This window comes from Trachurus trachurus, assembly GCF_905171665.1.
Source record: "Trachurus trachurus genome assembly, chromosome: 6".
NCBI classification, from domain to species: domain Eukaryota; kingdom Metazoa; phylum Chordata; class Actinopteri; order Carangiformes; family Carangidae; genus Trachurus; species Trachurus trachurus.
This window is the reverse complement of record NC_139897.1, coordinates 27,369,606-27,382,847: the sequence shown is the minus strand read 5'-3', so window position 1 is coordinate 27,382,847 and position 13,242 is coordinate 27,369,606. Positions and strand designations below refer to the sequence as shown.

General features: G+C 41.3%; 1 protein-coding gene across 1 annotated transcript in view; it reads right to left on the bottom strand.

The window, feature by feature from the left end:
* Positions 1 to 3,592, bottom strand: part of eif4g2b (eukaryotic translation initiation factor 4, gamma 2b) — a gene marked incomplete at its 5' end in the record, with an annotated part of 54,060 nt that extends 50,468 nt beyond the window's left edge. Inside the window, 2 exons of the mRNA XM_083974372.1 lie at positions 3,252 to 3,359; positions 3,448 to 3,592. Of these exons, the coding sequence (XP_083830498.1) occupies positions 3,252 to 3,359; positions 3,448 to 3,592 (253 nt within the window). The remainder of the gene's footprint in view (positions 1 to 3,251; positions 3,360 to 3,447) is intronic.
* Between the last annotated feature and the right edge of the window lie 9,650 nt (positions 3,593 to 13,242).

The window sequence follows — 13,242 nt, the reverse complement described above, 5'->3', positions numbered from 1 at the left end:
ATAAAGCTGGGAAGCAAATTAAACGAGGATCAGCGCTTGGATGTGCATCACATGGAATGCTAATGGCCGCTGACGATCACACAGATTCGCTCTGCAGATTGTCCAAACGGACGTTCATGTGAAGCCAGCTTCAGTGCTTCAATATAAAAGTTATCTATAAAAAAAAATGAAGTTGGTTAATTATAACTTGGGCTTTGTTTTCTTTATAGTTTTGGCTTTCTCTTTATTTATGTGTTTGGTTGCTCACCAAACCAACTGGAGCGTGCACAGATTGGCTGCGACCCCCAAAACCACGAGGCCTGTTATACACTAAAAGACTCAAGTCTGACACCTTCTCACATCTAATGACACTGTGTCAGAGTTTCAGTATCACAGTGAGAGAAGCTAGAAAGACACAGGAGACTCTGTTTGCACGAATATCTGCCATCTGTTTTTCCCCTTGTTTTACTCTTTGAAATTCTGCATGATAATAAAAATAATAATATAAAGTTAGGAACTCACCACTGTAATTGTCATGATCTGCCTCTAAAATGACTGTGATTAGACGGTGATGAAAAATGCCGTGATGCTGTGCATGTTTTGTTTTTTTTCCAACCCAAAGATCTTCATGAATAAATGAATGAAGCCACTTTTGTTTGTTCTGCTTCACTTGGGAATCAAACCTACAGTCTCACAGGTAGCAGCTGCCACTGATCTGATGGGGATTCGCAAGGCAACACAGATGCAGGGTATCGGGATAACAAAGGTTATTCATAAAGGAAACGCAAAAAGGACTTCAGCTGACGGAAAAATCCAACAAAATAAAGCAAACCTCAGAAAGACACGAACCGGGAAAAACAGAAGTACAAAGGTCAAAAGACTCACAAGGAGAACTGCATAAAGGGTTAACACAACATGAACGGGCAGGGCAACAAGGTGGATGAGGAAGAGGACACAAGGGATTTTCAAAATAAAGCAGGAAAACTCATGGGGAACACATGGAGGACGTGACAGCAGCTCTAAAATCTGGTAGCTACCCAAAAATGAGAGACTTTATCTGATAAATAATGCATATACCTAACAAATCATGATACACGAGTGGCTTTTAAAGGGATAGTTCAACATTTTGGCAAATTGGCCCATTGCCATAATCCCTATATAGTCATAGCAGTAGGTTTGTTAACGGCGGAGCAGAGCCGTGAGCTGCTCAGAGCTACGTACGCTACGGAGGCTCATTGGATTTCTTGGTTTCCCTCATCAAACTCATCAAATACACAATCCAACAACTCCAAAACGCTCTGGTGGACAAGTTGTGACCTGCACATTCACCACACTATGAGATAAGACCAGAACGTTACCAGACAGAGTTGTTTTAGAGGTAAATTCATGCAAAACTACTGATGCATGTTCCCGTTGGTAGCAGTTTTTCACCAAACAGTCTCTGCATTTCCCTCTAAAACAACTCTGTCTGGTAACGTTCTGTTATTATCTCATAGCGTGGTGAATGTGCAGGTCACAACTTGTCCACCAGAGCGTTTTGGAGTTGTTGGATTGTGTATTTGATGAGTTTGATGAGGGAAGAAATCCCATGAGCCTCCGTAGCGTAGCTCTGAGCAGCTTGGGGCTCTGCTCCGCCGTTCTAAAAATAGCTTGCACCAACAATTAAAGGTAACGACCCTACTGCTATGACTGTAGGGATTATGGCAATGGGCCAATTTGCCAAAACGTTGAACTATCCCTTTAATGATAAAAAGTATTGATATCTAGATTGATAACGATGATTCTGACCTTGTATTAGTCGCTGTTTGATTGAAAATAAGTTTTATGGCGTCCTCTCCCCCTCCCTCCTTTAGCTCAGGTGCAGTTTCCTCCCAGTCTAAGAAATCACTGGCTGTAAACTGTGATGGATGTCTGAGGACACCCCACTCCATCCTTCAGCCGGCGCTTTAGGTAAAGATTTTTACTGTTCACCTCCATTTTCTCCTCTAAATAAGTTTCCCTGACTGTGGGGTTTGTTCAAAAAGTTGTTTACAGCTCCTCCGTCTGACAGCTGCTGCTTCTCCACCACCACCACCGCTCAGACATCTTCTTCACGATGCTCCCCCAGAGGAAACACACACTGGTATCTCCTCTGAAGGAATAGTGCAGACAGATCTAATCCTAGCTGGCTATATGATACTTCACAAGCTGCATGGAGATGAATAAAAAAAAAGAGTGAGATTTATCAAATAAATATGTGTAGCAGTAATAGGCCACTAAAGGAGTCTGTGGTCCTGTCCCATTTCTCCACACTTGGCTGAGTGCGCTTGGTTACGCACACACTTTGGTGACGTTTTTCTGGTGGAACGTACATTTGCATATATTGTGCAAACATGTATTAAGTGGCCAAGCGTGCAGGGATATTTAAAAGCAATCAGGACTTACATGACAAGTGCAGCCTGTCATCTGCGTGCCATTGTGCACACTACAAGTCCGACACACAGACATAGCACAGCAATAAACAGTGCTGCTGGATCACAGTCTCTTCTACTCCAAAAGTGTCTCTATGTGCAAGATTCAAATTGCAAGTAAAAAAAGAAAAGAGAAGACAAGAAAAAATAAAAACACATAGTATTAAACAGAGTGTAATGAAAAATATTCACATAAGTTATTATCAATAGAGAAAATTCATAATTAGGTGATAGGTAAAAAATGATCAGATGTGAAAGTAAACTAAGCCTAAAGACAACAAAACTGAAATTGAAAAATATGAGATTTAAGAATATAAATATGAGATTAAAAAGTCATAATTATGAGATAGAAAGTCAAATTCATTTTATCAAAATTTATTTGATGGCATTTCCTAAACGTGGCTTGCTCCCGGTGACGGCAGCCTTCTGGTGCATTGTGGGATTGTTACTTGGTCAAACACCGCTCTGATGCGGTAAAGTGCAAATCATGCACGCTGCACTTGTCGTTGGAGAAATGGGACACACTGGCGCACCTACCCTCAACGCGCACGCCAAGTGCCCAACTGTGTAAATGTGATCGAGAGTGTGCATATTGGGACAGGCCCTGTGTCCCTCCCCTAGCTCTCACTTCCTGGCTTGAGGCCTGCAGCCCGCCAAAGATGATTTAGTCTCAGTATTGAACCCCCTTTGTTTTCCTTAGCTGACCATCATGGTCAGCTGGTCGCTGTTGATCCTGGTTATGTTATAATAAGCGACTAAGGGATACAGGTATGCGCGCTGCAGTATTGTTTACATTCTGCTCGTTAGCTCAGGTAAACTCACCTGTTCGTTTTCTGTTAGCGTATCCTGAACGCATCACCGGCGCACCATAGACGCTCCGGAGCAGCGCGTGCAGCTCCTCGTTCCTCTCCTCGTCAGGAGGACCCCCCGCTGGACCCCCCCAGACCAGGACCAGGACCTGCTGACCCCTCCGGACTCCTCAGTAAGGTAAGGACAGTGCTGCTGCTGCTTCACTGACCCCTGGCTTCGCCGCTACGTAGACTATCACTTCCTGTTCTCGCTGCTTTCTGCTTCAGTCGCCATTGCTTCACTTTTTGCAGCTGCTGCTCCTGCTCCTGCTGCTGCTGCTGCTTACCAGGGTTGCTAACTTTGTTGATGTTCATTTGGTTCTCTCTCTCTTTTTCTTTCAACCCCAAGTGTACATGGTCCTGGTTTCTTTTTGTATTGGCTTAGATTGTATTTGAGTGAGTGGGTCAGGTTGGGCCTTGTGCTTCTTCTTGATTTTCCTTTTTTCTTTTTTATTGACCAGGTTCGACCCAACAATTAATGCTTATGAACTTCCAGGCCTGTTAATAAGGACTTAAGGTTGATTATAGATGTGCCAAGAGCAGGACTTAGGAGCTGCATGTCTGCATTGATGCTGCTCACTGTGCCACTGTTGTGAGGAGGTTGCAGGAGTCAACTCTCACCCCTGCTGTGCTGCTGTGATTGGCTCGTACTCATATAGGCTTTAGGCTGCGTGGATAAGCATCGCAAACCAATCAGGTAGTTATTTGAGAGCTTACACCACGAGCGCTTTTGGTGTGAGAATTGTTGTGAGAATCGTTTGAGCATGAGAGTGTGTGAGACAGAAGGTGAAAGTGTGTGTCACATGCCAGAAGTGTGAGAGTTGGCAACCCTGTGCTTGTTATTGTGACTCCTGCCCTTCCATTGTATAACATACCTGTGTGCCTTCTTATTGCTATACATTAGTATTGCACTATTATTATTACGACTACACGTGTAGGAGCCAAGTTATGCACATTTGTACAGACGGGTGGCAGTGTCTATGTCAAGTCTCTATATATTCATGTGACATAAATTACGCTGTGTAGCCTATGCCTAATCAGCGTACACATTTTGGACATTGTGCACTAACACACACAGCACACGTACAAGCCATTTTAAACCAGAGTGACTTAAAGTAGGCTATATCATATATGATATATCAATATACATTTAAAGGCCCCTGGGTGACAGTGTTGGTTTTTCATTTCAATAAATAAATAAGGTTTCATTATGGCAATAATCTGTGTGGCCCTCGTACCGCCACCTGGACACTGCATGCACCAACATTTGCGCCTGCTGTCTCTGCTGTTGTAAAAAAAAAACAGTGTTGTAGTGAGAGGCCTCGGGAAATTTATATTAGCCTCTGTGATCAATAAGGAGTTTTAGTTTTATTGCGTTGCAATCAATAACACCAAAACAAACTACATGTTCATTATATTCCATGATAAATTTATGGAATCCAGAAACAATAGCTTATTGATTCTTGTTCCAGAAGTTTTATATCTCATACATTTTAAAACACGGAGCCCGTGTAGTCTTCATAAAGCGAAAACAATTAACACATTAGACGCTATAGGTGAAGCTGTTATGTTTTATTCATGGCTGTGGGAGTATTGTTTTTTTTTTTCAGAGCTGCATACTGAAGACTCAAAGTTATCGGCAACACTTGCAAAACAGCGTTTGACAAATTACGACCCGTGGTATCCAATCACAGCACAAATGACTGACGATAAAAAAACAAAACTCAAAGGCGAACCAATTAGGGTTACAGAGGCTAAGTGGGAAGGTGCTGCTCCGCGGCACATGTGTGGTTGACCGACGTCGTGGCTGTGCACATCCAGCTTCCCCCCGGCTCAGAATAATCGATGCGGGCGGATGCGGGCGATGAGGGAGCCGAGTCCGCAGGGAGAAGAGGAGAGCTGGATCACATGGTCTCGGATCAATACCCAGCAGTGGATTTCACCTCTGCCAAGACACTCGCCCACCATGGTCTGGATCTCACACACTCACACACACATGCTCATGAAGTGCCTTTTCATTTCTTGTGCAAATTAAACACTTAAAGGGATAGTTCAACATTTTTGGCAAAATGGCCCATTGCCATAATCGCTGTAGTCATAGCAGTAGGTTTGTTACCTTTGATCTACGCTACGGAGGCAAGGCAAGGCAATGGGATGGCTAATGGGATTTCTTGGTTTCCCTCATCAAATACACAATCCAACAACTCCAAAACGCTCTGGTGGACAAGTTGTGACCTGCACATTCACCACGCTATGAGATAATAACAGAACGTTACCAGACAGAGTTGTTTTAGAGGTAAATTCATGCAAAACCGCTGATGCACGTTGCCTTCAGGGACAGTTTTTCAGCAAGCAGTCTCTGTATTTACCTCTAAAACAACTCTGTCTGGTAACGTTCTGTTATTATCTCATAGCGTGGTGAATGTGCAGGTCACAACTTGTCCACCAGAGCGTTTTGGAGTTGTTGGATTGTGTATTTGACGAGTTTGATGAGGGAAACCAAGAAATCCCATGAGCCTCCGTAGCGTAGCTCTGAGCAGCTCGCGGCTCTGCTCCGCCGTTCTAAAAATAGCTTGCACCGACAATTAAAGGTAACAAACCTACTCCTAAAACTATAGGGATTATGGCAATGGGCCAATTTGCCAAAATGTTGAACTATCCCTTTAACTTCACTGACATGCAGAGAGCTTTGTTTCCTCTTTAGTGTGTTTTCCATTTGTGCATCTCTGCTGCAGGAGAGATTAGAGACCAAACTGAGGAGGTGTGACTAAGTAAACTTCAGGATTTTTTTTCTCCCCCCCCCTTTTTTTTTTTTAAGAGACAGGTCCACAAGTGAGGATGTTATCTTCAGAGAGACTAATCAATAGAGCCAATCTCACACCCAGGAGGGCTTTACTGCCCATGAACTTATTGATGCTTTCACAGTTGTGGCACTGGTGCACATTAAATCCTTCAGCTCCTCCTCCTCTCGCTCCCCTCAGGAGTCGCCGCTGAAAACACAGTGGAGATCCCATTTGTGTTGCTTTTGATTTCACTAAGAAATTGTTTCACTTGGCAACTATTTCTTTTTCTTTTTTCCCCCCAAAAAACCGCTATGTTTCACAACACACAAGCCCCAGAAGGATTTAGTCTGCTCTGCTCTAAGTGCAGCCTCTTCATTTATCCTTGGTTGTATCTGGGTGCACAGTCCAGGTTTATCGAGAAGGAGGTTTGTGATGTGGTGTGTGTGTGTATGTGTGTATATATGCGTGTGTGGGTGCAGTATGGCCTGACAAGAGCACTCAGTAGGTATGTTTTTGTTTTTCACTGTTGATGTTATTATGATATATTTCAACATTTAAAGAAATATGAAAACGCAAGGTGGGAGGGATTAATGCACATTCAATGAAATCACATCCTGTCACACACACACACACACACACACACACACACACCTACACACACACACACACACACACACACACACACACACACATCCTTGCACAAACAAACAAACACACGCCCCCACACACAATCACGCAAGCAGCGAACACACACATACATACCTCGGTGTTACATAAAAGCATCACTGCAGCTCAGCTCAGCTCAGCTCAGCCCATCTGCCCCCACAGGAAGAGAAGAGGGTAAACTACAAAAAGACGATGCTGCCTGTGTTTCTGTTGTGTAATTCTGCTCTGAGTCGTGTTTTTCACACTTCTGGGCCCCGTTGGTTCTAATTAATGCGAAATTTCAGGCCTATAATCTACACTGTGAGGTTTTAAAAGCATCTCTAAATAATGATAAAATAAGATACTCAGTTGAACCCAGGCTGGCAAATAACACATGAGAAATAGAAAAATTAGGCAAAAAAATAAAATAGAGAACACGTTTTACCGTGTTTATTACAATTAAAATGTATATTTAATATTATACAATTAAAAATGCAACACAAAGTTCTTGTCATAATAAAAACATCACATCCCACCCCAAATCCCCAAGTAGAATTAAATACGCAAGTAACTTAATGAAATAAAAACAGGCTAAAAAGATACAAAATAAAAAATAATAACAACAAATTAAGTAGGAAGTAATAAAACAAAAACTAAATAATAATACAACAATAAGTAAATAATATCATACATAATAAGAATAAATAAATAAAGGTTGCTCTTTACATAGTGGAACTTTACATAATGTAAAATAATTGTACATGTACATTCAGCCCAGCCAGCTTCAGTATTCAGTATCAGTATTTTAATACATCTTAATTCACTATATAAAGCTCGTCTTATTTCCGTGTTTCCTCTGTGTTGTCTGTCAATGGAACAAATGTCATTGTGTCATCACACAGCTCATTAACTCCACATGTTAACCAGCTGTCAACTGAATATGATTGGTCTGGACAGCTACATCCTTCACTGATATTTGGTTTGAGCAAAACAAACAAAGAAAATTAATATTATTACAACATGGAGCGAATGTTGAGTTGCCATTATGAACTGAATAATAAGTTGGATTAACCCTTTAACTTTAGCCTCTTTTAGCCTCTCTAAGACCAAATGGACTTTGTTGCTACAACACGAATTTGATGAGCAACATGAGTGAGTCAGATAAGGAGGAAAACACTCAAGTGCAAGACTTTTATTAAAAAAAGGAAAAGACAAAACATTCCTAATTTTCCTCCCATGAAGCCTTGCAGCCTCCCTCCCTCCCGCCTGCTGCTGTCCCTCCAAAGCAATTTGTAGTGGCAGATTGCCTCGGTGCCGTATGACGTGGGAGAAGTGGCTGTTTATCAGGCGAGCTGGTATTTAACTTTGTAGGACACGTTTGTATTGATTGGGCTTTGTAATTTTCTCCTGAGTAGATTGAGGGGCTGCTTGCAGGCTGGTTGTGCATTAAAATTAACAGGATATCCCTTCAGCGTGGCCGAGCAGCAGCGTCACGGTGCAGAGAGCAGTGGGAGGTGGGGAAGTAGGGACATACCGGGTTGGATCTAAAAATATACTTCACAAAGGCTTTGGCACTTTCATGTGAAATAAAACTTTATTGATGGCCACAGGGAAGGTTGAAGTTGCCACGTTAATACGGTGCTGTCGTTAAAGACACCATGAAATGAAAAATGTATGTGATGTCCAGCTTTATTCCTGTTCCCACATGTTAATTATTCATTTATCAGTTGGTATTTGCCAAATTCATGTCAGAGGTGAATATATATATATATATATATATATATATATATATATATATTTTTTTTTTTTTTACATCAAAATGTGTATTTTCTCCTTGGAAAATGATTTTGGATGTTTGATGACTCATCCTGCACTCAAGGACATTGCTCATTTTGCACTGAATTGAAATTTTTTCAGGAATTTTTACAGCCTTCCCCTGAAGTATGATGTGCGTTTTATTTACATTGACATCACCTCCAAGTTGAGCATTTTTCCGGTTGAAAAACAAACACCAAAGTTGGAAAAATTGACAATTAAAATAATGAGACAAAAATATAATGATATCATAATTTGAAAGGTTAGATTTCAATGCAAACGTTTTAAAAGAGCCGAAACAAAAAGCATGTAACATGCACAAGAACAAACAGGCCGCTAGCCATTGTTAGGAGGTTTGAACAGGGTAAGAATTGAACAGTGCTATGTACATGTCTTTAATGTGACAATTACCAGATAAATAAAATAAACAGCAAAATTACAGAGTGTTCACTACTGTTGAAGAGTAGCAAGTAGCAGCCATCTTGAATCCTTATTTCGGGGCTTTCACGATTAAATGTCCCAAATCAGTGGTCAGAATTCCGACTTCCTAGTAGAACTTGAACGCACCATAAATCCGGCCAACCTCATTTCTTCTTTCTCTTCCAAGTGACGCTTAACGTACATTCATTATGATTGGATTGGCTACCAATCAATAGCTTCATGTTTTACTGGAAACATGTGGGGCATGTGGACGTCTGTTCAGGATGTCTTTAATCCTATGGTGCATCAAACTCTGCAGGCCTAACAACTCTTTCAATTTGTCACCATTATTAGTTTATTATTGGCTCTATGTAAATGTAGCAATCTGAATAAGTGCTGTTGTCTGTGTGTAATGGGCAGACTGTATTATTATTTCCCTGACGTGGCCGATGAAGTTTAGCACTGGATCCACAACGTCATCAAGCTGTGGCTGCAACAGCAGCAGCAGCAGCGTCAGATGTAACGGCAGCTGAAGTATTATGTAAAGTTGGTCTCTGAGTCCTGTGCTTACACGTTGAAGTGAAAGTGCTGATTTGCTTGAAGCTCTGTGATGTGAGGCAGCCTGACAGTGCGAGAGAGCATTTGGTTCAGCTCCACTGAAAGAGCAGAGTGAGGAGAGAACTAACATCTTCACTCAACACCGAGGTTTTTTTTTAATTTTTTTTTTTACTCCCCATCCGAGACCTACCTTGCTCCTCCGAGTGATCACCTTCCTTCACCACTTCTTTCTTCTTGCAGACTTGTCTGTTCAGATTATGAGGAGGTGGAGTACCGACGGACAAACCTCTGACATCTACTTCTCTCCGCTGCGTCTTTTCACTCAGCTCTGCCGTGCGGCGCAGAAAGAAAAAGCTCGGAAGAGGAGAGGAGAACAGTAGTTTTTTTTAATTTTCTATTCAAGATGCAGCCTGGGAGCCAAGTCGGAGGGAAATTCATAGAATTTGGCTGATAAATATTCATGATTATGGTAATTCAAGTGCCAAGTACTGCAGTTCTAATAGTATAATTTAGCTGGTTAAAGGTTACATGGCCAGTGAGCAAACTAATAATAATAGCTCTTTTTCAAGAGGCAGAAGGCTCATTAAATCTGTCAGTGATCGCTGTCTAGTCAATTCTTCTTAGTGCTCTCTAGCAGCAGAGGCCTGTCTGAGCCCTGCACGTCTCTGTTCACAATCACTCTACTGTGTTCCTGCCTTTTCCTGAGCCAAGACTCGGAGTGATCATTACTTAAAGTTTTATGTAACTTTATCACATTAAAATGTATCAAGATTGATTATAGGCTAACTATAATATAGGTTTCATGTACAAATGTATCCCTAATTTAATCAGAACTAGTGAAAAGTTATTTTGAAATCTCTGATTCTAGTCATGGTTACAGTTGATTTCATATGGTATCATGTTGATTTCTACACCTATGTGCACGTGCCAGCTTTGTTGTTGCCTGCCAGAAGCTCGGGAGACTTATTGTGCAGCTTTAAGTCACATTTCAAGATGAATTTTTTGAGTCTTGATCATTTTCAATTATGTATATTAAACAAAAGGTGGCATTTTAGTCAAAGTTATCAGTGCAAAACAGATTTTCCGTGCTTTTAATGTGAAACTAATGCAAGGACTCAACTACTGGTTGATCGGTTTGGGAGACTGCATGGACCTCTGTTGATAATTCAGCAACATGAAAAAGATCTCAGGAACCGAAGGAATCCAAACCAAGGTGGTGATGATGAAGACTCCAACTCCCCTGATCCCACACCTCTCCATGACTTTACCAAACTCCTATTTTGTCTTGTTTTTGTTATTATTATAACCTTTATTTATTCTTGAAGACCATTGAGGATGGTCCTCATTTACAATGGTGTTGAGAGAACAACAAATACAGCAAAGAAGAACAAGAGTTTCTAACAGAAAATATTAGAAAACGGGTAAATACAGTGAACACAGTTATCAATTAAAACAATTACAGCCCAGTGAAACCAGGTTTGAGACGATTTTGAGCTGCTGTACTGATGGGAGAGACTCTAACTTTAAAATGTTCTGCACATTGTTCCATATGTGAGGTGCATTGTGGGAGATTTTATTGATTGTGACTCCCCTTCCATCCAGTATGTTATGTTATGTTATGTTTATTTATTTGATATGGACATCACAAATACATTAAGACTGTTCCAGTGGACAGACCAGATGCTTTGCTTGAGTGTGTATAGCACAAGTGCTAATTTTCAACACCAGTCCATAGGCGGCTAATCTAAAAATACAGAACATATTATCAACAGTATGAGATAAGATAAAACCAAGTGCATGACACTACATCATGACAGTAACATACTAAAAAATACAGAGCACAAGATCAACGAGAGGAGATTGAGTAAACAGAATCATGATCGTAACAGTAAAAGTAGTAACAATAAAAAAGTCCATATTTATACATGTGAGCATTGTTGTTTTGCTTTTAACCATGTTTTTAGTCCTCTGTTAAACAAGTTTGTGTCAGTCTCCAGTTTCAGGTGAGTGGGTAAAGTGTTCCATAGGTTAACCCCTTTTATTGAAAAGGCAGACTGATATAAAAGTCTGATTATTAACAACTGGTCGATAATGTGGAGCAATTTGAGAGATTGACCCCAGGTAATGGACGTCAGGGATGCTGGAAGTGACCTCATGAAATCGGAGAGTAGATTTATAAAAACACGACCCCCTCATGACGTCATCTTGTTTACTTCAGCTGAGTCAGAAAACGTCCGTCTCATCCTGATGACTGATATGCAGCTGTTCCTGCCTGACTGACTGACTGACTTGGTTTTGTTGTGGAAAAGTTGTGCAGAAAGAAACACACCGTCTGAGGAGCACAGCACATCCAGTAGGTATAGACCTCCGATAGTTGCATAGCAACAGCAGGAGCTGTGATAAGTTTCTCCTCTGCAGGGGCTCTGCCCAGCAAGCTGAAATAAAAAGGACCTCCTCAGTGGACAGGAGGAGGGTGGAGGGGGGGGATGCTCTGTTTTTGACAGTTCATGTTGTTAGTGACACTTAGTTTACTTCACTTTTTCTTCCTCCAGAGTTTCGCTTGTCAATTATATCCGCCTGTCGCAGTTCAGCGCCTCATTCGAGCTTATTTCCATCTGAGAGGAGATGTGATTACACTCCATAACAAAGTGAGAGGAAGACTTGATAAACACCCTGGGCTCTCTGCTGAGAATCATCTTCACTCCCCGCCCTGATGCAAAAGGTCAAGTTTACTTCTGCACGCACACACACAGACACACACACACACACACACACAGTTTATAAAATTAGTGAAGGATCCACTTTTTCATCTCGTTATGAACAAACATTTATGAAAAAGTTCTTCTCCTTTTCGCCTTTTAGTCAAAAGATAGCAGATGTATAATCAGCAGGAGTTAGCATTACATGTGCTCTCAGTTGTAACCAGTGCACTTGACTGAAGCACATCCTCGACTAGGTGAAAAAAACCTGTGAGGACTGCATGACTCCGATGTGGGTGATTTGAGGATGTAGTTGAAAAGAATTGTGAAAAGCTGCACTTATTTACATGCTCTTTCTGTTTTTGTTAAAAATCGTGACCAGGCTGACAAAGGTTCATGCGACCACCTGGAGTGCATTCACCAGAGATGGGGCTCCAGTGTGGCTCTTCTCAATCAAAGAGCTGATTGGCACAAAAGAAAAAAAGGTTCACATTGAACACCGATGACTCAGCTGCCACCGGGACACAATGGCAGAGAAAATGTGAGAAAAGGAGGACAAGAAAAGACCAAAGTCTGAGTTCAGTCAGAACCCGCAAGTCGAGTGATGAGTTCTGAAAATTGCGACTCAAATATGACTCACCTCTGCCTGTGCTCTGTCCATTAGTTTAGTTTCTCTGTTACATTATAGATTATTCTGTCCCACTTTAACCCAGAACGGTGGCTCTTAAAGTTTTGTGCAGAAGTCACAAAATTACTATTTGTTTTCTATCTTTGAGGCCTCGTCCACTACAAAACAATCAAGAGATGTGTGCATACACATGAAACCACTGAAAAGGACTCTAACCGCTGTTTGTGTCACATATGTAAGTCTTGTATGTGACGCTGTAACGCTGCCACACAAATACCAAAATATAAAAACTGTATAAGTCGACTTAACACGAAAATTTCGTTTTGCCAGTCCAAATATGACGATATAATGGATGCGTTTCAGGTGTTTCAGTATCTCAGGGATCTGACAGTAGTCCGCCGTTGGTGTTGTTATGTC